The 27,924-nt window shown below is 47.1% G+C and overlaps 1 protein-coding gene across 4 annotated transcripts; it reads right to left on the bottom strand.

Annotated features, from left to right (window-relative positions):
• Nucleotides 1–65: 65 nt before the first annotated feature.
• AARS1 (alanyl-tRNA synthetase 1) lies at nucleotides 66–27,456 on the bottom strand. Of its 4 annotated transcripts, none has more exons than XM_059905535.1 (21): nucleotides 27,378–27,456; nucleotides 17,657–17,821; nucleotides 14,626–14,814; nucleotides 14,159–14,304; nucleotides 12,254–12,445; nucleotides 11,598–11,742; nucleotides 11,105–11,250; nucleotides 10,363–10,471; nucleotides 10,058–10,208; nucleotides 8,924–9,048; nucleotides 8,342–8,486; nucleotides 7,322–7,500; nucleotides 6,510–6,623; nucleotides 5,220–5,426; nucleotides 4,531–4,715; nucleotides 3,189–3,297; nucleotides 2,402–2,515; nucleotides 1,730–1,849; nucleotides 1,520–1,606; nucleotides 1,000–1,113; nucleotides 66–592 (listed from the first exon to the last, which is right to left on the bottom strand). In XM_059905535.1, exons 2-21 carry the CDS (start codon nucleotides 17,798–17,800, stop codon nucleotides 407–409), a joined length of 2,907 nt encoding a protein of 968 aa, XP_059761518.1. In that variant the 5' UTR covers nucleotides 17,801–17,821; nucleotides 27,378–27,456; the 3' UTR covers nucleotides 66–406. The 4 variants fall into 4 exon arrangements, with proteins under 4 accessions (XP_059761518.1, XP_059761516.1, XP_059761515.1 ...); XM_059905533.1 differs by lacking the exon at nucleotides 27,378–27,456 and adding an exon at nucleotides 21,587–21,670; XM_059905532.1 differs by lacking the exon at nucleotides 27,378–27,456 and adding an exon at nucleotides 21,447–21,553.
• Nucleotides 27,457–27,924: the final 468 nt, after the last annotated feature.

The raw sequence follows: 27,924 nt of genomic DNA, 5'->3' as shown, positions 1-27,924 counted from the left end.
GGGGCACCCATTGTGGGGGGGGGTTGGGGGAGAGAGGGGAGGAGGAGATAAGAAATCACATGGCATTATCGAGTATTGCACATGGTCCTTTTATTCTCTGCAGCAAAAACGATTCCTCCCTGCAGGCCCAGAGCCTTGGGTCTGCAGAGAACTCTACAGACACAATCCTGGGGTAGTGGTTCTAGACAGATGGCGCTGATGTGCTCGGGGCAGAAGCGTAACGTGGGAATTGAGTCACAGGCTGGCTCCCAGGTTAACTTCCAGTTACTGCTGGGTTAGGAGGACAGATGGGGCTGTTTAAAGGTCCCAAGATTAGAATGCCCTTGTGGGGGATGGAGCGCTCCTGGCCGGACGGATCCATCTGGGTGCGGGGGAGATGCCTCCTCATGGAAGCCGCCCTTCCGCCTCAGTTCTTCACATCTCCCAGGTGGAGCTGGGCAAAGGAGGTGGCCAGCTGCAGCGCCTCCTGCAGGCAGCCCACGTTCTTGCCTGTGGCCTGAGCGGACACATCTTTGCCACCACCTTTGCCATCCATCAGACCTGACACCTGTTGCACCCACTCACTGGCTTTCAGGCCCCGGTTGGCTGCATTCTAGAAGACAGGAAGGAGAAGTGGGGGTCAGGACAGAGGACGGGATTGAGGGAGACAAGGAGAGGGGTGGGATGGAAAAAGGATGGGGGAGCCAGACACCCAATCCTGCCCTGGGTGATGCTGCCAGAGCTAAGAGAGATCCTACAGTGGGTACGACAGCCAGGGCGAGGCATACCGAGTAGCAAAGCCAGCATGGTTAAACATATCCACCAGGGAGGGGAGAGCCTGAGGGGAAGGGGTGCTGGGGAGGTGACAAACAGGTGAGCAGGAAAACGGCCACTTCTAAAAGGGGTTGCACAAACACACATGGGTCTTGGCAAACAGGTGTAAGAAGAACCGAGCTCCCTGAGAAAAGCTATGGCCACTGGCACAGAGCTGCTGTGAGCAAGACTGCAGGGCACTCTGACCTGGGGGACTTGACACAAGCATGTGATCTTGCCAGCCTCGTTATCCACTGTGAAGAGCATGGCAGACGTCTCAGGGGAATGCGTCTTGAAGAGCTTCAAGGCTTCGTTCAGGGCCTGTGGGGAGAACCTGGCATCAGGCCATGGCCCTGGGGAAGGGGGCCACGCTCTCCACAAGTGCAGCGCGTCTGCAGAGCTCAGTTCTCAGAGTGCTCCCACCCCCTACCCCCTTCTAAGAGCAGGTGCTGGTCCCCGGAGCCTGGATGGAGGACTAAGCACAGGGCCTCCCCCACGCTCTGGCTCGGAGCTTCGCCTTCCACCTCGAGGAGCCACAGCTCCCCAGCCACCAGCTCTCTCCATGGCTCAGCCCAACCTCAGTCCCAGAGAGTGGGCCGTCAGGCAACTACTCTGCTCAGAGCCACAAGGCTCCCACTTCAGCCACCAGAAGGCTGAGACCCCGAGAGGAGGAGACAAGCAGCAGACAGGCACAGGGCGGTGCCATGGAGCCCCAACCCCGGCCTGCCTTGGCCGAGGCACCGCTCTCCATCTCCAGGATGACAAGGGGCTGGTTGGGGCTGCTGTCAATGAGCTGCTTTGTCTTCTCCAGCACCTGCAAGGAAGGAAGTCCAGAGGAGAGGCCTCAGGTCAAAGGCTCAGACTCCGACACCCAGAGAGCAGGCTGCACAGCCTTTGCTGGGTAAGTCCTCCCGGCTCCTGCACCGCCAGGACTCACCCGCTTCTGGACATCGGCTTTGTTAGCTCGGTCTAGGTCATCCATGATTTTCTTCAGGGATCTGAGATTCTCCCGGAATTCATCCTTCTGCCACTGAGGGATGACTGCGGTGGCCAGAGCCTGGAACCAGAACAGGAACACCACTGGGAGCTGGGCCACGAGGAGCTAGGATGTGAGCCCACCCCACCCTTCTGGCTTCTGACACCGAAGTCCCCCAACCAGTGTCCAGAAGGAGCGAGAACACAAGAACAAAAAGGAATCCACGGGCCTTGAGACCAGTCACTTTATGAGCAACCGCATCAGTTGTAAGGAGCAGGACTAGAGAGAAAGGGGCAGAATAAAGAGAGCTGGGATCCTCTGTTAGACCTGGTCCCCCCAAGGCAGTGAACACAGCCTGTGATGGGCTAATGGGAAGCCCCCGAATATTAACAAACACCAGGAGACCTGGAGACAGTGGGCTCCCACAGCGCCTCTCCCACCCCCCTCAACACCGGTGCCCACTAGTGCTCAGAAGGGGCTGCCCTGCCATCGGCAACGGGGGCAGCAGCTGGTTCCAGGGGTCCGCAGGCCAGGATCCGGGAAGTCCCCTTTGCAAGGTTGCCGGACAAAAGAAGTCAGTCCAAAGGCCCACTGCACCGAGAACCAGGACCTGAGGAGGGAGGCCGCCCTTACCTCACCGAGGTCTGCGATCTCCCTCTGCACATCCTTATTTGGCGCAGTCTGGGCCTTCACTTTGGCCTCCGTGACAGAGAGAGATTTCTTCAAGCTCTCCGCTTTCCTGAGCGCCTGGGAGGAGGACAATCAGAGTTGTAAACTGTGGGTCAGGCAACTTCCAGCTTCACGACTCTGTCTGTAAACGGTGGCAGACGCTGATGGCAGGCTATGGAACAACACCCCCCCAGAACACCAGAACTTTCTCTTCCTGCAGGAGCAAGTGTTTGCAGCCTCGTGCCCCAGAAAGGCGCACCTTCCTCACACCTGGCCAGTGGAACTCAGGTTCAGGGGCTGACGGAGAACTCATGAGCCAGGAGCCCTTCCCACCTATGAGATCATCACTCCTCAAGCCTCGGCACACGTCAGGAGTGAGCTACAGTCCCCACCCCCAGAGCAACTGTCCCCGTACTCCATGCGTCTCAAACTGGGTACAAACCCCTAGGGAGGTGTGGCTAAGTGCTGGGGGCACAGAAGCCACAGCAAAACTATGGCCTACCCTCCTAGACACAGACATCTTATGGCAGAATTTACCTATATTTTAAAAGATTAAATGTAAGATAGCTAGAACGTTTCCTGCGGTGCTGGCTTTCTTCTGCCAGGCGGGGTAACGGGAGGACACTCTGGAGGGAGTGCTGTACCTCCGATTCTGACCGCAGCGGCCACGTGACCATCGGCACTGTGGATCCAAAGATTGGGCCCCTCTTGCCTTGTTCAAGTAAGCCACAAACCAGCCTGACCTGCTCACCTTCTGGGCTTCGGCACCTGTGACAGCAACAATCCTCCGGATGCCCTTGGCAATAGCTTCTTCACTCACAATCACAAAAGCTCCCGCGTGACTCGAATTCTGCAGATGCCTGAATGGCAGAAGGCAAAGTTCATGGTCCTCACAGCACCCAGGAGCCCTTGGCTGGCAGACAGGAGCCCTAAGTGGTAGTCACTCCCAGGGAAGCTCCCTCAAGGGGATGATGAGAAAAGGCCCTTCGTGTTTATTTCAGAACGCAGCTGTGGCCTGGAAGGGGCAGGCAGTCAGAAAAGGCCTGGCTGGGGCCGATACTGAGCAAGGCACCACGTTCCTGTGCCTCAGTTTTCTCATGCACGAAATGTGGATAGTTCTCCCTCACCGGACTGCTGCCTTCTGTCCCTGCTCAACAGCCTGAGAGTATCGGTGGATTCCCTTTCAAGTCTTACCACAGCACCTCAGACAACCCCAGGAGCTCAGAGAACCTCAAATGCTCATTTACTCTCAGCCACTCCGCAAGGATGATGTAAAGTCTCCGAAAGCTGTTTCCAGTGCTCTAGAGAGTGTCATGTAGAGAGGTATTAAGGCAGATGTGGGACTCATTTGAAGGCCCAATTCTACTGGACAGAGGGAGGCCTGGAATGTGACCTCCCAGATCCTTACCCCATCCTCCACGCGCCCACCTGCTCTCTGCCTGCCTGAGGCTCACAGGAGGCCCTGGATGGGCTCTACCATGGCCTTAAGAATGCTTTTTTCCCCCTGATTTCTTTGCAAGCAGGAACTTCCCAGGCCACCAGACGGTCCCAGAAAGACCCCAAGGGCTATGGAGAACTCCAAGTTGGCAGAAACATGTGGCTGCCCACAGCCAAAGTGAGCCGGGTCTACCGTGGGGCCTGACTCAGGGGCGCTGAGACAATGAGGTTAATTCCACAGATGCTGCTCAAGCCTGCAAAGGGAACTGTGTAAGGCCCTGGGAATGGAAAGTGGCTAGGACCAGATCAGAAGCTCCAGGGCCCTGCTGAATCATGAATCCCCAGGCCTTCTGTCGTCATCCGTCCAGGGAACGAGAGCAAGCAGCTGTAAGTGTTAAGATGACATTTTTCACCTTCCCTCCTTGGAAGAACATTTCATCACACACCCAGTAAATGTCAACGTCAGACACTGAGGGGTCTGATGGGAGCACGCAGGTGCTGATTCCTGGGAACGCTGTTTGGCAACTGCATTTCTGAGGACTCTTGTTTCAACCTCAGACAAACGAGAGCTGGTCTAGCCTATCACCCACATCCTCAGAGGGCGACGCAGATTAACAAAAGGCAGGCCCGCCCACTGCTCCCCCTGAGGTACTCACGTTCCCCCACAGAACTCAACAGAAGTGAGCGAGCCAGCAGGACCGGAGGGGTCATCCAAGAGCTCAGACACCGGGACCCCAATAGAGACGACTCGCACAGGGTCAGGATAGGTCTCATCAAACACAGCCCGCAGGCCCTGGATGGCTTTAGCTGCTGCCAGAGGACAATCCTGGGTGTAGACGGGCTGCCACGGAAAGAAGATAGGAAAAAAAGCCGGGAAAAGATCTTCTCTGGAGGTGCAGTAGGAAGCAGCAGGGAGAATGCAGTCTTGCAGGCAGGGCTCTGGGTTTCTGATCCCGGCTCTGCCCATCATGTGCCCTGAGCCTCCCAAAATAAAGCCCCATGTGTAAAGTCAAGGGGCTCAAAATAGGAATTTCCAACTGCTTTGTTAAACCGTGAACCAAATCTCAAATGGATGTGCTATATGTAAAACAGATTTAACTAAAAGAGCTCTGGTTGTCCTAAGGAAGGGGCGGACCAAAGACCTCCCTGAGGCCCCCCACTGAACACCAGCACTGCCCCCTACCCAGCACAGTTAAGAATCACTGCTTTGAACACGTGTTCACAGGACAGACTATGGCTCGACAGAGTGAGAGCATCTGGGCGGGGGCGGCTCCGTACATAGAAAGCGATGGTGCAGGAAGGAGTGAAGTTCATGACCCAAGAGCTCACATGTAACGCAACCTACCTTGGCAGCTTCAATCATCTCGTTTGCAATCTCCTCGGCCTTCTTGATCTGTTGGGTGGACATGGCTCCCTTGGCGGTGAAGTCAAACCGAAGGCGGTCAGGAGCAACCAGGGAGCCTCTCTGGTCAGCCTCCCCAAGCACGGAACGCAGGGCGAAGTTCAGGATGTGAGTGGCTGTGTGGTTGCTCATGACAGGCCTCCGTCGGGGCTATAAAGGGCAGAGCAGGCTGGTGGAGAGGTCCGCAGCGGACTGCTGGTCGGCCCCCAGTACCTGCTCTCCCCTTCCTCCCAAGTACTAGAGTTTTTAGTTGGACCCATGGCTGCCCAGAATAAAGCCTACAGCTTCCCTGGCCGCTAACTGTGGCCATGTAACTAAATTCTGGTCAGTGGGCTGTGAGCAGAAGTGATGTGTACCCTTAAAGGAACACACCCTCCCCTTCCTCTTTCCCACTGTCTAGAACAGGAATTGGCAAGTTACGGCCTATGGGCCGAACCCGTCCTGCAATCCATTTTTGTAACTAGGTTTATTGGAACATAGCCACACCCGTGTGTTTACGTATTGCCTATGGTGCTTTTGTGCCACAACGGCAGAGTCAAGTAGCTGTGATGGAGACAGTATGGTTCAGAAAACCAAAACTATTTACTATCTGGCACTTCACAGAAAAAGTCCCCCAACCCTGGCCTAGAAAATGGATCTGATAGCTACCTTCTTGGACCATGAAAGCAAGGGCAACGCCCCAGGAATGATGGTGGAACAAAAGCAAGGAAGAGCAAGGCCCTGTGACTTTGTGGGGAGGGCCTCTGCATCAGCTCAGACTTTCAGGTGAGAAACACATTTCCGTCTTGTTTTATGCTACTATTATTTTGGAGCTCTGGCACGTGCAGCAGAACCTATTTCTTCATACAGGATCCTTGGCTCCTGAAGAAGTATTTGAGGTTAAGCTGGAGAAAGGCAATCCGTGAAAATGAAGGTATAGGATCTCAACTGAAATCACTGTGGTCTAACTTGGGAACAGATTTAACTCTCATTGACATCCCTCAAAATTTACTTCTGCACCTTACACGCAATCATCTACTTATAATTTTACTTAGGAGGGACAGTAATGATGGACCAATTTAAAGCCAGAGGAGGAGATGAATTCCTTTCACAACCTGCATCAAATCACTATGACGTACACTTTAAACAACTCTTGTAATTCTACATGCCAGGTATACCTCAATAAAGCTGATATTTTTTTTAAAAGGGGAAGGAGAGATGATTACTAACCAGCCTAAAGCAACTCAAACTCACCTCATCAATAAACAGCCGGACCTGATCCCCCACTTTCAGGTTGCCATAGATTGTTCCTATGTGCAGGACATATCCTCCTCGGACCTGAGCGTTCTTCACCGTAAACTCAGTTTTCTAAGAGGAGTCAAGGAGGAGACCAATACATAAATAAATCCAAATACATATGTGTGTATATATGTATATATATAAATATATATAAATGGACATAAATATGAATTCTCCCTTTATGTACTATACACACATACCATTAATACCATTATATATACATACATACATATATATATCGACCACTATATAAATATTTATCATTACAAACACACAACACTTTAAATATGTAATACATGTGTATATATACACAGACACAGACACACACACACTCTCCATTAAGGAGCATCTTAGAGAATTAAAGCCATTGTAAGGAAGCTCAAGCCCAAGAGACTAGGTAACTCATCCAAGACCGCAGAGACAGCAGTGGCTGAGCTACAGGCCACGTCTTCTACGAGGATGTCTGCCCTCCAGAGAGCTATCTCTCCTTATTTACAAGGAAAGCCTGGAGGAATCAAGGATCAACCTAAGCAGCCTGGCTGCAAGGATCCTGCTACAAGGGGACCTAACGGTGATGAAAGCAACACAGTACAAGAAGCAGCTCCCTCGGCTTCAGAAACACTGACCACAGAACACAACCCAAAGGTCGGTGGTGTCTGCCCCTCAGGGCTGGGAGCACCGAGGAGACAGAGCAGCTGCCTGGGGCCCAGGCCCGGCCCTTTGCTGGGCCCCCGCCCCCCACTAATGAAGAAGAACTGCTGGCTTACGTCTTCGCTGCTGTCATCGACCTTCACCAGGTAGCCTTCGTCGTAGATCTGCCCTCCTTGCTCGGCATAGAAACAGGTCTTGTCCAGCACCACTCCACACTCCTGGCCCGTGGACACTTCCTCCACAAACATCTTGTCCCTGCGCAGAGCCATCACTGTAGCCACCGCACTCTCAAACACTGCATACAATGGGAAAACACGGTTGATGACTTCATTCACACATTCTTAGCTGGGTTTTATCGGATTCTATTTCTCAAACTCTCCTTAGGTCCTAATTGTCTAATTTCATGTTGGAAGAAGCCTATTAGACTCCACAAAAGGGCTTAACATGCTGGTTTTCTACTGGAGAATATAATACTCAGTAGGGGTGACCAACTGTCCTGGTTTGCTTGGGACCAAGGGATTTCCCCGGGTATGAGGAAACACTGGGACAATTTCAGCGTCAACACTGGGACAATTCTGGGAAAATGGGACAGATGGTCACCCTAACTGTGAGCTACTGAACAGAAACCTGATGAATTTGATTAGTAGGTATTTAAGAGTAGTAATAAATTCCCTACTCCAAGGTCAATTCATAAGGAATGTATTCCTTTTGTGGGCTTCCTTAGATAGATTTAGGTATCTCTGCTGGAGCAAAAAAAGCAAAAACATGTAGCGCCTGTATATTTCTCTTGAGTTGTCTTAACTTTAGAACGCTACTATCCCGATGCAAAATTCAACAGCCACTGTGAATTTTATCAATCAATGTCATTTTCCTTGTTTCCTGCAAGATGTTGCAATTAGGGAAGACTGGGTATAAGATACAAGGAATCTCCTGGTAAATTTCTTTTTCTACAACTTCCTGTGAATCTATAATTATTCCAAAATAAATAGAAAGTCAATCACCAAGGGTCTCTCTGAGTATAAAATTACACAGCATGAGTACACAGCACTGCAGGCAAGGCTACCATTGGATATCCTGGGTTCCTAATCTCGAGACTCATTGCTTGAAAACCACCCCAGATGAGCACACTAACATACCGTAGCTCCCACCGGAGTCCGAATGGTAATTATACTTTGGGGAATCATCTGTTGCCTCCAGACCCTTTTCCCGGAGCTCTTCAATAGCATAAATGTCCAGCATAATGAGATCTTCCCCACCAGCTCCCTTGCCCTGTGATTTCAGCTGCCAGTAAGAGAAATAAGCATAAGTTACCTCAATGTCAAAGAAAAAGAACTCTGAAGGACTTGAAATTGCTAAACTATGCCCAATGTAAAGCTCTAAAACAGAGTTTTTTGATCTCAGCACTCCTGACATTTGGGGCCAGGTAACTCTTGTTCTGGGAGGCTGTCCACTGAAGGATGTTGAGCAGCATTCCTGGCCTCTACCCACTACAGGCCAGTAGCATTCATCTCCAGTTGTGAAAACTAAAAAATGTCTTTATACGCTACTGCCAAATATCCCCTGGGGTAAAGGGGGCAAAGTGCCCCCACTTGAGACTCACTGGTCTTGGAAAAAACAGAATTTCAAAGACTTTAATGGAAGGAAACTCTTTCTTGCCTTGCAGCCAAGTGCTGCCTTGATTGGTGCTGAGTTTCTTGCTCATTCCCCAAATGCTTTACCTGAGCCAGCTTCCTCTCCTCTTCAAAGCCATCCATATCTACCACCAGGCCCTTCTCTTCAGCAATCAGTCCAGTAAGATCCACTGGAAACCCATAGGTGTCATAGAGGAGCCAAGCAGTGTCCCCTACACAGCACAAAGGCATCACGTAAGAATGACAGGGATGGCCCACCTTCCTTTCCATCCCGACCCCTTCCCAGGAGGACACTGGCAGTGACAGGAGGGATTAAAGAGCCACGCAAGTGAGTAATGGTTCTGTGTATCTGTCAGAAAATCCATCAAATCTTTTGCAGTCAACCTGGGGGAAGCACAAGAGGTCCCTGGAAAAGTTCTGTTTCTTAATCTGAACACAAGTGTGCTCAGTTTGTGGAAATTCATCAGGCTTTCACCTTGAACATTACATTATACTTCCATAAAAAGTAAAAACTTTTGGATTTAATTTTCCTGTCTGGTAAAAAATTAAAGTTGTAAAACACTATATACTATTCGTTCCCATTTTTTACTTGTGCACGTGCACACACCCCTATATACGTTTGTATGCAAATACAGAAAAGTCCTGAATAGTTATACAACAAACTCTAAAGAGTTGTGACTTCTGAGAAATGAGTTTGGGAAAGAGGATTTTCACTTTTTACTTCTGTACTGTTTGAATACTTTGCCACAATAATATGTTACTTTTATTTTATTTATTTATTTTTGTCTGTGTTGGGTCTTCGTTTCTGTGCGAGGGCTTTCTCTAGTTGCGGCGAGCGGGGGCCACTCCTCATCGCGGTGCGCGGGCCTCTCACTATCGCGGCCTCTCTTGTTGCGGAGCACAGGCTCCAGACGCGCAGGCTCAGTAATTGTGGCTCACGGGCCCAGTTGCTCTGTGGCATGTGGGATCTTCCCAGACCAGGGCTCGAACCCGTGTCCCCTGCATTAGCAGGCAGATTCTCAACCACTGCGCCACCAGGGAAGCCCTAAAATGTTACTTTTATAATCTTACTATAAACCCCATTTTACACCAAAAGCGGTCTAACCAAGCTATGCTCAGCCTTTGGAGACACAGGAGTCCACTGTCGGTTTGTGAGAAAGGGCTTGCCTCTTCCAGAAAGATGAACCAGCCTATTGAAGAAAGGAACAAACCGGTCCTTACCGGGAATGGTTTTGCTGTCTCCCAGGCTCTGAATTTTCCTGTCCAGGATGCGACGCCCTCTGCTGAGCGTCTTGAGAAATTGCACCTCTTCTTCATTTATGATGTCCTTCACCATATCTGGGTCCTTCTTTAGCTCAGGAAATGCATCTCCCTGGTAAATGGGAAACACAGATATGAGCCCAATGAAGGCAGGGACTATACTATGACTCCTCTAAAAATTCTCATTAACAGTGTGATATCTCCCACTCTACACCTTTTAAGGTATGTGCTTCAGTACAGAAGAGGTGAACAGGAAATACACCTACCAGGGACTGGACGACAACATCTGCTAATGTAGCAAAGAAACCCCTCCTGGCGTTGAGTTTCTCATGGGAGTATCGAACAGCCCGGCGGAGAATCCGTCTCAACACATACCTGTAAGAGGCAGAACCCAGTCTCCTGCTAGACAACATTCCCAGCCGAGCGTTTTGTAGTGGGTCCTTTGGAATTCTACCCAAGCAACATGACCAATTTTTTGTCTTTCTCTTTCAGATTCTTTCTTTTATCCTAAGCCTGCTTTTTTTTTTTTTGCATTCCCCCAAGGTCATTACATTAATTCCAGCATAAAACTCAGTAATATAATCCACAAATATGCATCAAGGATAACCTGGGATAACCTTGGTTTATTTTCCAAGCTTGTTCTGTTGAACCAGAGATGGAGGCAAGAAGTACAGACCAGACGGCCAACTTGATGCCCACAATCCAATCCCAGGTCCTGGCTGTCAGTAATGAAGTTGCCTGGGGTTCATCAGTATCTCCCCTGCCCCTGCCAGTATCTTATCAGACAACCTTAAATACAATCCTTATCATCTTGTACTTGGCAGCAGAAATTTAATATAGTGAACTCTTCAAAGTGAGCTGAAACTCCCTTTATCCCTAAAAAAAATAAAAGGATCCCTCCAACTACCTAGAAGACAAACAATAACGAAGTATGGTGTTAAGTTCCACGGAGAGCCATAAAACTCAACAGCGTCAGTCCTAACCCTGCCCCACGTGTAACACACTTACCCCCGCCCTGTGTTGTCAGGTCGGCCACCATCAGCCAGGGCCACGGTGATGGTCCGAGCGTGGTCGGCCAGCACCCGGTAGGCCATGTCGATCCCATCAGCATCATCAGCACCAACCTTCCCAGTGTATGGCCGAGCACCCGTGCCCTACAGATAAAAACCAGGAGGCAGCTCATCAGGAAGCAGCTCTCCTAGTGTTGCCTCACCCTAGGAGGTTCAGAGAGGACTGACGGGGCATAAAGAGAAAGGATGACCCTCTTGCCAGATCCTATAACCCCAAGAAAGGTAACAGGAGCAAGAGTGAAGAGCCTCCAGCTAGGCCCCTGCACACAATAAAATACAGTGCCTTGTGCTTAGACCCCTGTGTTATTAACAATGAAGTTGGTAGATGGTCACAGGTACCCTCACCTGGCAAAGCATATGATTGTTTTATCTTTGACAGTACTAAGGGTCCAGCCTGAAACTTCCATAGAAGTCTGCAATAGGACCAGTACCTTCTGAATGGCTTCAAAGTAAGGGACAAAAAGGTCAGTGTCATAGTTGGACATTTTATTCTGCAGCACAGACACCAGTCGCTCCAGGCCCATCCCTGTGTCAATGCTTTTCTTGGGAAGAGGTTTCAGAATGCCATCGGTTTCCCTGCAAGATCCAGAGAAAGAGGAGGATGAAACATGGACTCAGGCTGCCACCTCTCCCTACTGGGTAGAACTCACTTTGCAGTTTGCAGGCTGTGACTATTTGCCATCTGCCTCTGCCTGTTTTGGTGGGAGGAGGGGAGTGAAGGGGGAAAGGGAAGAAATACTCTGGGGTTCATTAAAGAGTGAGGCAAGCTTCAAGGAAATGAGCTTTAAAACAGCAGTTCAAATTATAGCAAAAATGACATTATAGGAATAGCCCTTAAGCAGGTAGTATGTGGAATAAAACTAGTTTATAAAAGAATAGGCCCAGCCCTGTCCCAGAGATCAGAGGGAAAACCTGAGAAATAAAATTGAACAAATGTCCACAAGATCCCATGATGCCTTTAGCAGTGCCCCACTGTCTCCAAAGACGAGGATGGGAAGACAGCCGTGTGCTCTGAGTTCCTCTCGTTCTACGCAGCTTGAGGAAAGGTGCTGCTCTTAGCAGGAACAGATCAGGACCCCAAGGCCACCTGTTATACTGGATGAACACGAGGTTCCAGATCTCTAGCACATTGGGGTCATCCTGGTTGACGAGGTGCGCCGCATCCCGACCACCAATCCGGTCATAGTGGATCTCACTGCAGGGACCACAAGGGCCCGTGTCACCCATCTCCCAGAAGTTATCCTTCATGTTGCCCGGGAGGATTTTGCTGTCATCCAACCTTCAGAGAGCGGGAAGATAAGCCCAGTTATAGCTAGTAACAGGATTCTGCACAGACTTGCATCCACCAAAAAAGGAGATCCTTATGCATTTCTAGAAAGAAGGCTCACTCTTTGGCAATTACTAGTGCTGAGTCTGCATTCAAATCCTGATAAAGAAGCAGAACATGATTCTTTTTAAGAGTGACTACAACAGAATACAAAATGCACATATGCTGTGATCATAAATAAAAACATGTAAACATATAGATAAAGCCTAGAAAGGAACACATAAAAATGAAAACGTTCATGCTGTATATGACCAGAATTTACCTATCTGTCTATCTATCTATCTATCGGCCACCCGGCTTGTGGGATCTTAGTTCCCTGATCAGGGATGGAACCCATGTCCCCTGCAGTGGAAGTGTGGAGTCCTAACCACTGGACCACCAGGGAATTCCCGACCAGAATTTAAACAAATTTCTTTGCACGTTTCTTTGCAAATGTTCCTTCATTTTTATAAATGAAAACAATTATATTATGATAGTATAAGTGTTGAAAAAAAGCAGCTGATCATTTAAAGTCACCTCTCTATGCCCCAATTTAGTCATCTGTCTTTTACCCTAAAATGATACCAAAAAGAATTTAATAAGGTTAAAACATTTCCAAAATATTGACTCTGCTCAGAGTTGCTAGATAACAGAGCACTCAAAAAAGATTATGCTTGCTTGAAAACAAAGTACAGATATATACAAGCCAAGTAAAACAGGATTCAAAAAGTCAAGATTAGTATTTAAGTTTCACATGTGTTACTACTCAAAACATCCAAGTACATTTAGACTATAGAGTCTAACCAAAGAGGGATTTCAGACCAAGTACAAGAGGAAGCTGGATTGGAATAATATACCTGGAGTAAAAGTAATTTAAAAAAAAAATTAAAAATAAAGGAGAAGTAGCAGTGCTTAAGTATATAAAAAGCTACACACTAAAGGACAAGAGAGTTTAAGTAAAAAGAACAAGAAAATGAGACAAGGACATCATGGGCATTCTTGTTATCTACAGGGGAACATCACTCCACAATCAGATTCCTCTTGATACAGAGCTTCATAAATTCTATTATGTTCAAAGCCCAGAACACATATTGCTCATCTATCATGTTACTTTTTATGCTATGTGATTTTATATTAGAATTATATTACGTTAAAAAAAAAAAAAAACCCACAACTTCCTTTGTCCTAGACCTGTTTGACGCCGTTACATTTCTTTCTGTAAGAAATAAACTGTTTCATATCAATACACTCTGTTGAAAAAGACACACACATACACACAGGGCTACAGAAATATGAAAAAAGGCCTGAAAGACTCTATATGGGGTATCAAACTATTAATAAGGACTAATGTTAGGGATCTTCCATTTCCTATTTTTTACATTTCCATATAGTTTGAAATTTCACAACATATGCATTCTATGTACAATTTCTAAAAATATATAAAAAGCAAAAAAAAATGAGACTCTTTATGTTGGCTTTCAATGACAGAATGATCAAGTAAACCTACTAAGAAGCAACGGATGCACCAAAGGATAATTACTCCCAGTCACCTCCACCTCCACATACACACCCCGAAATAGGAAATGGCGATGCACCCCAAGTCCTAAGACCCCACTCTGGCACTGAGTGTAGGAACCATTTTATTCCTCCATACTCATACTCTCCACATGTGAGCTACATTCTTACCCCAAGTTTTGCCAGATCTGTTTGCACTCCAGGTCTGGTTCTAAGCCGGCTGCTTCATCCCCCCCAAAGTAAGTAACGTAGAGTCTTTCAACTGGAATGCCAAACTCTTGGGTGAGAAGTTCTAGAGCCATCTTACATGCCAATTCCTACAAAAAGATAAAAAAGATGTGGAATATGACCAAACCAGAATCTATTTAATATGAGTAGGAGAGGTCCAATACAGTATCTTCACCATAAACAGTCAAATTTACACAAGAAATCCACACGTAAACTGAAATCATAAAATTACAGGTACTGCTGCTTCCAAGAAGTCTTAGAATTGATAAATGTCCTTCACTTCTGAATCTCCTAGATGATATTTTGTATCATGAAACAAGCAAAGTTAGAACCCATTTCCCTCCGTAGAAATAACTGTTTTGCTCAATATCCCTTTGATCTTTGCTCAAAGATCTCCTCTTTGAAATTACCTTGAAGTAATCTCCAAAAGACCAGGAGCCCAACATCTCAAAGAAGGTGTGATGATAGACATCCTTGCCCACATCGTCCAGGTCATTGTGTTTGCCCCCAGCCCGGATGCATTTCTGGGTATTGGCAGCTCTGCTCAGCTTTGCCATAGGGTGAGATGGGTCAACAGTATTCAGAAAGATGGGTTTGAACTAAAAAAGAAAGGGAACATTTCAACTTTTAAAGAGCTGCTGTTATATCAGGTGGTTACATGCTGGCAGGAAGAGAACACACATAGACCATTCCCTTCCGGATGTGATTAGCCTGCAATACAGAAACTTATCAGAGGCAGGTGGCCCTGTGGGCTGCAGCAGAGGCAGCCTGTCTTGGAGCAGCTCCTCCCTGGTCCTAGTTCTCCAACGGTCTCCACCACTGCCAGTTACACCAACTGCGCAAAGCAAAGCCCTGCCAGATCTGGGATAACAGTCAAGGTTGATGCAGTGAAACCTGTGCTTCCTCTCAAGTCTCTGCAGTCAGGGCTTATACCATCTTTCTGGAATAACTTATTCTAAAACCAGTGTGCCAGCTTGGTAGTAAAGGTGATAAGGAAGAAAAAAATTTGAGACCTGTTAAGGGAGTAAAATGAGCACCACTTGGTCACACTAAGTCACACTAGCTCCATAATCACACATGGCTGGTGTGTGATTAGATATAGAGTTACCATTGTTGCAGAAAGTACATTGTACAGTCCTGCGCTAGACCGTAAACTCCTTAAAAGCAGAAACTATCTTACTTAGCTATTATCCAGCATCTAGAAAAGTACCTGAAAAGAATAGATGCTCAATAAATACTAATTCAAAATGTAAAAACAAACAAAGCAAAACAAAAAAAAACGCAAGGTATTTCTGATTAAGAGGCATAGAGCACGTAAGCAAATGACTGTCTGGGTTCAAATCCACGCTCCAGCATTTACCAGCTTCGTGGGGTTGGGCAGTTTACTTGAGCCTTCAGTGCCTCAGTAGGATGGCACAGAGTGAGGATTAAATGAGTGAATATACATAAGACATAGAGCAATGCCTGGCGTATAGGAGGTGCTACACGCAGGCTACTAGTTACTGTTATTCAGAGAATGTTTATAAACCTTGGACTCCATGGTCCTTCTGCCAAGTACATTCAGTTCATGTGGGAGAAGACAAAGCCTAGGTATGCCTGAGTAGAATAAAACTGTTCCAGTGTTCCAGAAAACTCACCACCTTGGAAGAGTCCACCTAAAATTAGTGCCCTCAATTCCAGGTGTACGCATGGGACTCACACAACTGAAAACACTTTTATAACTTCATGGTTCATGTAATACAGGTGGAAAATGTTCCCAGCGCCTCTAGTTTTCCATGCTAGAGAAGAGACCTGAGAGAAGAGAAAATGTCAACTTATCCCACAGTGAGGGGCATCCTAAGGGCTGGTGGGTCCACCGGGCTAAGCAGTCACCCAGAGAACCTCCAAAGGAAAGTCCTGAGGGCCCCATCTAACCTGAATCCACTTCCAGCCAATTAAATAGTTTTCAGTGTCACAGGTATATTGAAAAACTCCTTTTAAACACCTTTATAAACTTGTGATGCTCTCATTACTTCAAGAGAAAATGCTTGTCTCCAAAAATAAAACTTTTAAATATCTTTTATAGTTCAATTGCCCCAAACACAAATCCTACTAATAAAGTTTTGTCAGCAGTAGATCCGAATTGGCATTCGTGGCAGTAGCTTCAAGAAAGGAGTTTAAAAAAAAAAAAAAAAAAATCAGTAAGCCTGTTCATGGGACTTCCCTGGTGGTGCAGTGGTTGAGAATCCTCCTGCCAATGCAGGGGACACAGGCTCGAGCCCTGGTACGGGAAGATCCCACATGCCGCGGAGCAACTAAGCCCATGCGCCACAACTACTGAGCCTGTGCCCTAGAGCTCGTGAGCCACAACTATTGAAGCCCACGTGCCACAACTACTGCATCCCGCGCGCCTAGAGCCCGTGCTCCGCAACAAGAGAAGCCACCGCAATGAGAAGCCCGCGCACCGCAACGAAGAGTAGCCCCCGCTCGCCACAACTAGAGAAAGCCCGTACGCAGCAACGAAGACCCAACGCAGCCAAAAATAAATAAATACATACATTAATTAATTAATTAAAGAAAAAAATAAGACTGTGCATGGCCTAGAATCGGAATGAAAGCAAAGCCTTAAAAGAATCCTGAAGAACTGACATTTTATAAAGAAAAAAACAAGGACAATGAAAAGATGAAGAAGAACCACAACAGCTGAGTTAACAAGTCTCTTCAGGGCTCAGCAAGATTAACCCAGCCTCTGATTTTAATAAAGCACAGCTTTTTCCTTAGGGAAAAAAAAAAGGCAAAACTTTACAGACTAGATGTAGGCTGTATTTTTCTTGAGAGGCATACAAGTTTAATCCATGAGTATCGAGGTCTCTCATCATAATTAAAAATAATGATAGTTAATATTCAAGTACCGGGGCTTTCCTAGTGGCGCAGTGGTTGAGAATCTGCCTGCCAATGTAGGGGACACGGGTTCGAGCCCTGGTCTGGGAAGATCCCACATGCCGCAGAGCAACTAGGCCCCTGAGCCACAACTACTGAGCCTGCGTGTCTGGAGCCTGTGCTCCACAACAAGAAAGGCCGCGATAGTGAGAGGCCCGCGCACCGTGATGAAGAGTGGCCCCCGCTTGCCGCAACTAGAGAAAAAGCCCTCGCACAGAAACAAAGACCCAACACAGCCAAAAATAAATAAATAAATAATTTTAAAAAAAAAATTCAAGTACCTACTTCAAATACTGTGCTAAACATTTTAAATGCATTATTTTATTTACTCCTCACTGCAACCTAAAGGCAGGCACTATCATTATTCCTCATTTCACAGACGAAGAAACAGAGGTTCAACGACATAAAGTAGATTCTGCAAGATCACACAGGAAGGACAGAACTGGGATTCTGACTGACTCCAGGGCTGCTTTGCTGCCTCTGTGGACAAAAAAAGCCAAGGGGAAGGGAAAACACCCTTACCTGGTTCATGCCTGCGTTGGCAAAGAGCAAAGTGGGATCATCCAAAGGGATGGTGGCAGATGAGTGAACATAGGTGTGTTCATTTCTCTTGAAGAAATCTATAAAACGCTGCCGGATTTCACTTGCTGTTAGGGTTGAGTCCATCTCGAAAATAACCCTACGGAACTAACCAAAGGAAAAATGAAAGAAAATTAGGGGAATTGAAACTAAGAGATAACTAAACATTACACAAGACTCCTAGCTTCTCAGGCCATGTCAAAGCAGGACACGGGTAAGCTGTTTGATCCTAAAACCTCTATGTTCTAATGTCCAAGGCTAAAATCATCATCGAAGCAAAACTTGCTGCAGTAGCAGACAGCAACCCCACATGCTCTTCCTTCCCCGGCCAACCTCAATCTGTTCAATACACCAACACATTAAGCGGAGGAGGTGGTTTCTTCATGCATTCATTCACTGCAAAAATGTATGGAGCGTCCGCTGTTCCAAGCCCTAGGTCAGGAATTAAGAAATGGGAATAAAACCTCACAGTTCAGTCTAGCAGAGGAGCCCCCTGGAGACGAGGGAGGCTCAGGAGACCCAGGTTCCAGTCCTAGCTCCAAGTCCTTAAGGGAATTACTTCACCAACAAAAGGGGGCCATAACAGATGAACTCTAAGGGCCCTTCCAGCTCTGTCTTAACCCACATGCCTAGAACTGTGCAAAGTTCCACTATTCCCAAAGCCAGGGCCTCTAGGTTTGGCCTGACCGTCTTGGGGAGGCAACAGTGGACCTGGGGATGGGTCCATCTGTACAAGGAACTGCCTTGCAAGTAGCAGGAATGTACCTGCCTCCACTTAGCTCCTCCAGAACCCAAGTGCTAAACTGCTGCCTTCCCAGCTATTTGACTGCTAGGGAGTGAGGACGTTGTTGCCACACTGAGGAAGTAGAGCTCAAGAGCCAGTGAAAGAGAGAGGGAATCAGAAGAGAGGGAAATTAGGAATAAAACAGCTTTACAGTTTCAAAGCGCTTTCACATATATTACACGGCTTCTCTGACAGGCGGGTTAGAGAGAAGTGACAGGCCTTGGTAGAGGGTACCAATCACAGGCATGGAGTTGTAGTGCCATGTAGCACTGGGTGTCCAGAAAAATAGGAACCATGTCATTCACAACATTATCTAAAAGTCTCTAGAATTCTAGACCTAGCTCTAACCTTTAAAAAGTCACTTTGGGGGACTTCTCTGGTGGCGCAGTGGTTAAGAATCCGCTTGCCAATGCAGGAGACACGGGTTCGAGCCCTGGTCCGGGAAGATCCCACATGCCGCAGAGCAACTAAGCCTGTGTGCCAAACTACTGAGCCTGTGCTCTGGAGCCCGCGAGCCACAACTACTGAGCCTGTACGCCACAACTACTGAAGCCCACGTGCCTAGAGCCCGTGCTCCGCAACAAGAGAAGCCACCGCAATGAGAAGCCCGCGCACCACAACGAAGAGTCGCCCCCACTCACCGCAACTAGAGAAAGCCCCTGCGCAGCAACAAAGACCCAACGCAGCCAAAAATAAATATAAAAAAATAATAATTTAAAAAAAAAAAAAAAAGTCACTTTGGGGACTTCCCTGGTGGTGCAGTGGTTAAGAATCCACCTGCCAATGCAGGGGACACGGGTTCGAGCCCTGGTCCGGGAGGATGCCACATGCTGCCAAGCAACTAAGCCCATGCACCACAACTGCTGAGCCCGCGAGCCACAACTACTGAAGCCTGTGCGCCTAGAGCCCGTGCTCCGCAGCGGGAGGGGCCACCGCGATGAGAGGTCCGCGCACCGTAACGGAGAGTAGCCCCCCCGCTCACCGCAACTAGAGAGAGCCGGCACGCAGCAATGAAGACCCAACACAGCCAAAAATAAAAACAAACAAATAAATAAATAAATTTATTTTAAAAAAACAGTCACTTTGGGACTTCCCTGGTGGTCCAGTGGTTAAGACTCCGCGCTTCCAATGCGGGGGTCATGGGTTCGATCCCTGGTTGGGGAACTGAGATCCACATGCCTCACAGCATGGCCAAAAATTTTTTTAAACAATTAAATAAGTAAAAAGGCACTTGTCCTAAATTTGTTTCCTTTTTCGTAAAAAAGTAAGATCTACTCTGCCTACGCCACCTGGGGTTTGAGGCTCAAAAGCCATCCTGTATTTGGAAGCAACTTGTAACCTGGAACAAATTGGATACTATTACTTTACATCACTTAGCTCAAGGTTTTCTTCCTTCCTAGGAGGAAGATACAAAGAAAGATGTACACAGCGAACATGATGAGACTGACTCTTAGATTTATGTTTAATCACAATTTCAACTGATTTATTCACAACTCAATCAACTCATTACTCAAACAAAAAGCCCATTGGGCAAAAAGATGGTGAAACACGGGCAGACAGAGCCAAGGAGCTGACTAAAATCCCCACAGCTGAGGACTTTCTGTTCACGCTAAGGAGTCAAGGCTATGGTTTCTAGAAAGTTTGTCACACCACATTCTTCCTCGACCCTTCTCATCATGGCTCTCAATGAATATTAATCATGGTGGCAACAATGAACGTACGGTGCTAATTCTGACTGAGCAGCAACATCATAGCTGTTTCAGAATGTTCATTGCTCCTCCTCTAAATGTGTTACCTGAGGAAAATAAGCAGTTCCATTCCAAAAGACACATGAATTTTCCATCTTTGTTTATTCAACATATTGAATACATACTGTATGCTGGGAACCAAGATGAAAGAGAGTTCATGCCCTTAATAGGGAGATAGTCACAGAAATAACTGCAGTATGATGTAAAAGGATCCAATATATTGCTGTTAGGCCCAATGGAGGCTGGGACTATTAAAGGCTGTGTCACCATCACCACTCATTCATTTATTCAATATAAATACACAGGAAGGCTATATTGGATACAGAAGTAGCACAAAGGAGGTCAGACTCCATTTTCCAGCAGGAACTGTAAAGGTCTTAAGTACCTTAAATCACACTGGCCTTTGGGTTTAAGGCTCCAGCCACTGGACCTTTCAACATGGTCTTCACTTGCCAGGTAAGCTGACTACCCTATTCTCCCTTTTTGCCTTTTCCTAGTTAATTTCTCATTGTTGGCATCTCAATTTCAAAGAGACTTATTTAAGGAAGTCTTCTCTTTCTTGATCAGATTCTCCCTATTTTATTCTCATAGCCCCAGGTGTCTCCCGTCATAATTTGCACATGCATTTGACAGCTGGAGGTCCATCTCCCCAACAGGCTGTAAGTTCCAGCCCAGTGGGAATCATGACTGGTGGTTTTTGCTCACCATTACGGGTATGGCCTCAGCATCCAGCACAGTGGTTGCTAAGTATTTCATGGTATAATTAATAACCCTTTAGTAGAGAACTGCGAATGAACTTAAAGCACACTGGAAACGCAGACCCTGAAAAAGTAATAGCTAAACGTGATGGAGCACGGAAAGTGCTTCTAGATGGGCCTGGACTAGTATCAGTTATTAGCTAATTTTAAGAATTTATGGAACGGCTCACAGCCTGATTCCACCCGTCTTGACCACTCTACCCGCCCGCAACCCCGCCCGCCCCTAGGGGATTAAAACCAGGGGAGATAAAACCTCAGCTTTGGGCGGATGGTCAGCGACAACAGTGATCCTTTCAAGGTCTCGGTCCTCAGCAAGGCCACCCGAGGCCACTCCACCCCCAGCGCTCCAAGGGTCTGACAAAAGGCCACTCTCCAGCTGCCGTGTCGCCAAGCGGCTGCCTCAACCCCGGCTCCAGCCCATGCCCCCGTTCCAGAGGACTCACAGGGCCTGGCCTAGGGACCAAACGCCAAGCACAGCCGCTATCGCGGCGCCGTAGAACTCTCTCAGAGGTCAATCTGCTTCTCCCGAGGGTCGCAGTTCCTAACTCCTCCCTCAACGCCCAGCGCCCGGAGCCACGGTTACCTGTTCCCGCAGACACGCAGATGTACCAGCGCCAAACCGCTGCCCTCGGCAGCACGCACCGCCCCGTCCAACCAGAGCGCGCGGATGGAAAGTGCCCCGCCGCGCCTTACCTTCCCGAGAAATTATTGGTCGACCGACATGCCAGTCAACTGGAGCACGAATCAGCTTATTAGTTGGTTTCTGGGAAGGCGGCTCTAAATCGGCTGATGCAATGGCAGGGAAAGAAGGGACTGGGGCACGTCACGTGACAAGTAAGGATGTGGACTTCTGGGGACCGACATTTTAGTATCCATACTCAAAATCCTAGTAGTTGACATGATTAATAAGGGGGAAATGGTGACGTGTGTTTGGTAGAGGTCACAGCTCTTAGTATCTAGTTATGTTCGTTTTAGTTGCAGAATGGTATAAAGACCTCAGATTCTGATACGTTGTGCTCATGGATACACTTGTCCTTTAGACCTTCTTGGATTTGGTGTGGAAGAAATAACGTACTCTTTGAGAGACAATTAAATTGGCATTTGGTCCTCGATTTGCCTTTGAAAAGTAATAGTTAATGTTTATATGTGAGGCATTATTAAACATTTCCTACATTATTTTGTTTATTTTTTTAACCGTGTATGAGGCAGGCCAACTGGCATACCTTTTACAGATGAGGTAACTGCCTTGCCTAAGTACACACTGAAAAGTAAGTTAAAGGGCCAAGATTCAAACCCGTTTCTGTTCAACTCCAAAGCCCATGACCTAAACCTCTCCACTATTAACCTACATCATCTTGTATATCTAAATGCAAGGGTATAAAATTGTGCTGCTGGTCATAACTGGGTTAAAGATATTGTTACGGAACACAAGTTCATATGCCCCATGCACAGGGAGGCCAAACAACCCAAAAAGTGGGAATTCGGAGCAGAGAAAGGTTTATTGCAGGGATAAGCAAGGAGAACGGGTGGCTGGTACTCAAAAACCCCAAACTCCCTGATGATTTTGGGGGGGGGGTTATGGTAAAATTTAGGGTGAGGGCTGCAGGGTGTGTGACGTTCTTCTGATTGGTTGGTAGTGAGGTAACAGGGTAGTGCTCCAGGAATCTTGTGCTCAGCCTGAAGTTACCATCCCCCACCTGAGTGGGGGGCCTTAGTTCCTGCAGAAGAACTTAAACATATTATATGTATATTCCTTGAAGAGGAACCAGGACCCTACCCCAAGGCTGCACTATTGTTTCCTGACTGCTCTTCCCTTGTTTCTGCATTCCCTCCCTTCCCTGATTAGCAACTGTCTGAATCTGCCCTTTGGAACTCTGGGAAGGTCAAGGAGGCTGAATAAAACCTATTTCCTAGAAAGGCTTTTGTGCCCAGGATGGCCCCACAGGGTCCTGCTTGGTTTCAATACTTCAGAAAAATTTTACTCATTTTATGTAAAAGAGCATGCTACACAAATAGAAGGTCAAGCTCAAAAGCTATCAAAAAGTCACTTAATTTCCCAGTTCACAGCAAAGCATTAATAATCATCATCACACCTAATGTTTGTTGAGCACTTAGTATGCAGCAGACACTGATCCTCACAACAACCTTATGAGTTACTTTTATTACCTGCTATTAACAGCTGAGGAAACTTAGGCACCCAGAGGTTAAGACAGCTAAGGTCAAAACCAAGAGAGATAACTGTTCTGATCCAAAATGGCCCAAAATAGGTCTTCCCTGGTGGCGCAGTGGTTAAGAATCCGCCTGCCAATGCAGGGGACATGGGTTCGAGTCCTGGTCTGGGAAGATCCCACATGCCGCGAAGCAACTAAGCCCGTGCGCCACAACTACTGAGCACAGACTACTGACCCAGCGTGCCACAACTACTGAAGCCCACGCGCCTAGAGCCCGTGCTCCGCAACAAGAGAAGCCACCGCAATGAGAAGCCTATGCACCGCAATGAAGAGTAGCCCTCGCTCTCTGCAACTAGAGAAAGCCGCTCAGCAACGAAGACCCAATGCAGCCAAAAGTAAATTAATTTAAAAAAAAAAAAGATATTTAACAAAATGGCACAAAATAGCATATTTAGTCACAACAACCTGAGAAATGGGTCAGACTTTTGTACCCGCACATTTAAAAGGGAGAGCCAAAATTGTACAAACTGTACTTTCAAAATAAAGTAATATTGGTTGTAGCCTTAATAACTTAGCTATGTTGCCATAGTTGTTGCTGTTAATATAGCATTTTCACTAACAAAAGAATTGAAGATAGATTAAAAAATGTTTTTTATTCCCCAGTGATTGGTTCGGTACACATGAAGAGAAATTGTTGAAGCCCAAAAGTCACATTCTTCTAAAAATGAATTTTCTACATGAATTATTCAGATAATTACCCAGTTCTCTATGATACTATTACCGAGTCCAAGCTCGCTCTGCTCGCCACACAACAGGCCAGTAAATCAGAGACGAGGTGTTGAGTCAAGGAATACGAGTTTATTCAGGAAGCCAGAAGACAGAGAAGATGGCAGACTAAAGTCTCAAAATAACCATCTTATTGGTGTGTGGATGCCAGTTTCTTTTATAGTACAGAGAGGGGGAGGAGATAAGGAAGTAAAGTAAAAAGACCCAAAATTTTGCAAATATCCCCTGTAATGGCCAGCCTCAGGGAGGGGATGTGTTAATTTCTTATTTCTTGCAGCCATCCACAGGTGGACAGGGTCCGGATATTTCCCTGAACAAAGGCACTTTAGTTTAACATTCAGGGGCAGGGTTCCCTGAGGCAGGCCACTATGTATAGACAGTATCCTTTTAGTGAACAAAGCAGCGGAAAGCAAAGGTTAAAGTAAAAGAAACAGATCCAACATGTAGTCAGATTTGGCTCTTCCCTATTACAATATTTTTCCCTGGCAGATAGTGTCAACTATATAATAGAAGGAAAACTATCTTAATGCAACATGCAAATTGTCTATTTGAGGAAACTACTAACTTATTCTGGGCTAATTGCTTAGGACTGTAGGTAAGACTGAGTGCTATACACATGGCTTGCTCTGCAGTAAAATACTGGTTGAACCTTACCTGGGGGCATGAGGAAGATAGCAGGGGCTCAAGATAGTACAGCTAAAATACTTAGTTTTGGAAGGATGTAGTCTAACTCTTCCATGGCACCTAAGCTACTTCTATCATCTATAAAATGGACTTTGAATGTTCATTTATTTGCTATCAGGTCAAATGGGGGTGACTGAAGAGTTTTCAGACCATGAAGTACTATAGGAGTCACCTAGTGATTTCGGATGCATGCAGCAGTAAGCAGTAGCTTGCAGCAATTAACAGCGAGTGGTAGCTGGAAGCAAGATCTTAGTTCCCGGACAGGGAGTCCTAACCACTAGACCACAGGGGCCAGCGGCTAGGGCTTGGATCCCTAGTTCTTGCCTGCCTTGTCAAGAATGAATTCAGGCGAGGAGGCAGAAGGTAAAGAGAAAAGGAAAAAGTTTATTGGAAAAGCAAAGTACATGCAGAAAGACACATGGGCGAACTCAGAGAAAGAGTCGCGCCTTTGGGAAATTCTTAAATTATTTTTTTATTTTTTAATTTTTTTTAATTTTATGGCTGTGTTGGGTCTTCGTTTCTGTGCAAGGGCTTTCTCTAGTTGTGGCAAGCGGGGGCCACTCTTCATCGCGGTGCGCGGGCCTCTCACTATCGCGGCCTCTCTTGTTGCGGAGCACAGGCTCCAGAGGCGCAGGCTCAGTAATTGTGGCTCACGGGCCTAGCTGCTCCGCGGTATGTGGGATCCTCCCGGACCAGGGCTCGAACCCGTGTCCTCTGCACTGGCAGGCAGATTCTCAACCACTGCACCACCAGGGAAGCCCACCACAGTCAATTTTAAAACATTTTCATCACCTCAGAAAGAAACCTGTACCCGTCAGCAGTCACTCCTATTTCTCCTCAACCTCCCAGCCTAGCCCCTTGTAACCACTAATCTATTTTCTGTCCCCTTAGATATGCCTATTCAGGACATTCCCTATAAATGGAATCATATAATATATGCTCTTTTGTGGCTGGCTTCTTTCACTTAGCATGTTTTCATTGTTCATCCATGTGGTGACACGTATCAGTACTTCATTCACTTTTATTGCCAAATGATATATCCATTGTATAGATACCACATTTTATTTATCTATTCATTGATGTCCATTGATGGGCATTTGAATTGTTTCTACTTTTTGACTATTATGAATAATGTTGCTGTGATTATTCATACGTACTTGATCATGTACAAGTTTTTTTTTTTTTTTAATTAATTTATTTATTTATTTTTGGCTGCGTTGGGTCTTCGTTGCTGCACGCGGGCTTCCTCTAGTTGTGGCCAGTGCTGGCTACTCTTCATTGCGGTGCGCAGGCTTCTCTTGTTGCGGCGCACGGACTCCAGGCATGTGGGCTTCAGTAGCTGTGGTGCATGGGCTCAGTAGTTGTGGCTCACGGGCTTTAGAGCGCAGGCTCAGTAGTTGTGGCGTGTGGGCTTAGTTGCTCCGCAGCATGTGGGATCTTCCTGGACCAGGGCTCGAACCCATGTCCCCTGCATTGGCAGGTGGATTCTTTTTTTTTTTTTTTTTAATTTTATTTATTTATATATGTTTTTATTTTTGGCTGCACTGGGTCTTCGTTGCTGCGTGCGGGCTTTCTCTAGTTGTGGCGAGCGGGGGCTACTCTTCGTTGGGGTGCGCGGGCTTCTCATTGCGGTGGCTTCTCTTGCTGCGGAGCACGGGCTCTAGGCGCGCAGGTTTCAGTAGTTGTGGCTCGCGGGCTCAGTAGTTGTGGCTCACGGGCCTAGTTGCTCCGCGGCATGTGCGATCTTCCCAGACCAGGGCTCGAACCCGTGTCCCCTGCATTGGCAGGCAGATTCTCAACCACTGCACCACCAGGGAAGCCCCTTAAATTCTTTATAAAGGGGCAGTTTTCCGGGTCTTTGTCTTCCTTCTGGCCAGTCATCTTGTTTTGTTCTCCCCTGGCTAATTTGTCTCAGGACCCTCCCCTTAGGTGCGCATGCACCTCTCAGTCAAGATGGATCCCGACGTGGAGGTGTCTGGGAGAAGCAAGAGTCACCATGGCCTGGAGTTGTCCCCTGACTTTTGACCCCCAAGGAGGCTTTCTGCCCATGTGTAGTGTCTCCCTTGCCCCAAGGAGAGGGGAAGCGGGAGATCCCTTGATCCTTTACTCAAACAAGGTTTTGCCCCTCTTTGTTCTTGCCATGACTGTTATCTTAAGGCATCCACAAGAGACAAAGCTTGGCTATCTCCCCTGTCCCTGTCATTGCTTCTATTTCAGAGCAAGCAGGAGACTGATTGTAAATGCCTAACCTGCAGCCCACCTATCTCCTGTCTCAGGAAATGCAAACAGGAGGCTAGTTTTAAGTATCCAGCCTGACCCACTTTTTTCTGTCTCATGAAATGTAAACGGGAGGCCAGTTGTAAATGTCTAACCTGGGGCCCATCTATCTCCTGCCTCACTAGGATCTTAAAATGCAGATCCCAATTTAGTAGGTCTGGAGTGAAGCCTGAGATTCTGAATTTCTAATAAGCTCCCATGTGTTATCTGTGCTATTACTGGGGGATCACACTTGGAGTAGCAGTGGCCTAAACTAGAGAATGAGCTTCTTCACCTATTTGTTCAGAGGCAAAGATTAAAAAGTTTGATCTACAGGGACTTCCTTGGCAGAACAGTGGTTAAGACTCTGCACTTCCACTGCAGGGAAAACGGGTTCAGGGAACTAAGATCCCATATGCTGCAGAGCCTGGCCAAAGAAAAAAAAAGATTAAAAATAAATTTAAAATAGGGACTTGCCTGGTGATCCAATGGTTAAGACTCCGCGCTTCCAATGCAGGGGGGCAGAGGTTCGATCCCTGGTCGAACTGGGATCCCACTTGCAGCGCAGCGCAGCCAAAAAATAAAATTAAATAAATAAAATTAAATAAAATATTCATTAAAAAATAAATTAAAAATAAAAATGTTTGATCTGGGGGGCAGGGAGGGGGGATGTGCATTCCTCATCTATTTATTCACCAAGTGAGTGTCTCTTATGCGCTAGACCCTAGAGATCAAGATTAAGGAGAACACTGCCCTGTCCTTATGGAGTTTCCAACCTAAGGCGGGAGCCTGACATTCAGCAAAACACAACTCGGTTTAAAAAACTCAAGGCGGGGGGAGGGGGAAAAAAAAAAGCTCAATACCCAAAGGCTACCCCTGTTGAAACATAGACCTAGCCTTTTGCACCTAGGTACTTTGGTGCGCATGCGCCAGGCTTGCCGTTCCCCTTCTCTGATTGGCTGGCGGGACTGGCTTCTAGGCCTCAGCCAATGAGGCTCGGGCTGTGGGCGGCCGTTGGCGGTGG

The sequence above is a fragment of the Balaenoptera ricei genome, chromosome 19, assembly GCF_028023285.1.
Source record: "Balaenoptera ricei isolate mBalRic1 chromosome 19, mBalRic1.hap2, whole genome shotgun sequence".
NCBI lineage: Eukaryota > Metazoa > Chordata > Mammalia > Artiodactyla > Balaenopteridae > Balaenoptera > Balaenoptera ricei.
This window is presented reverse-complemented; position numbering and strand designations above follow the sequence as displayed.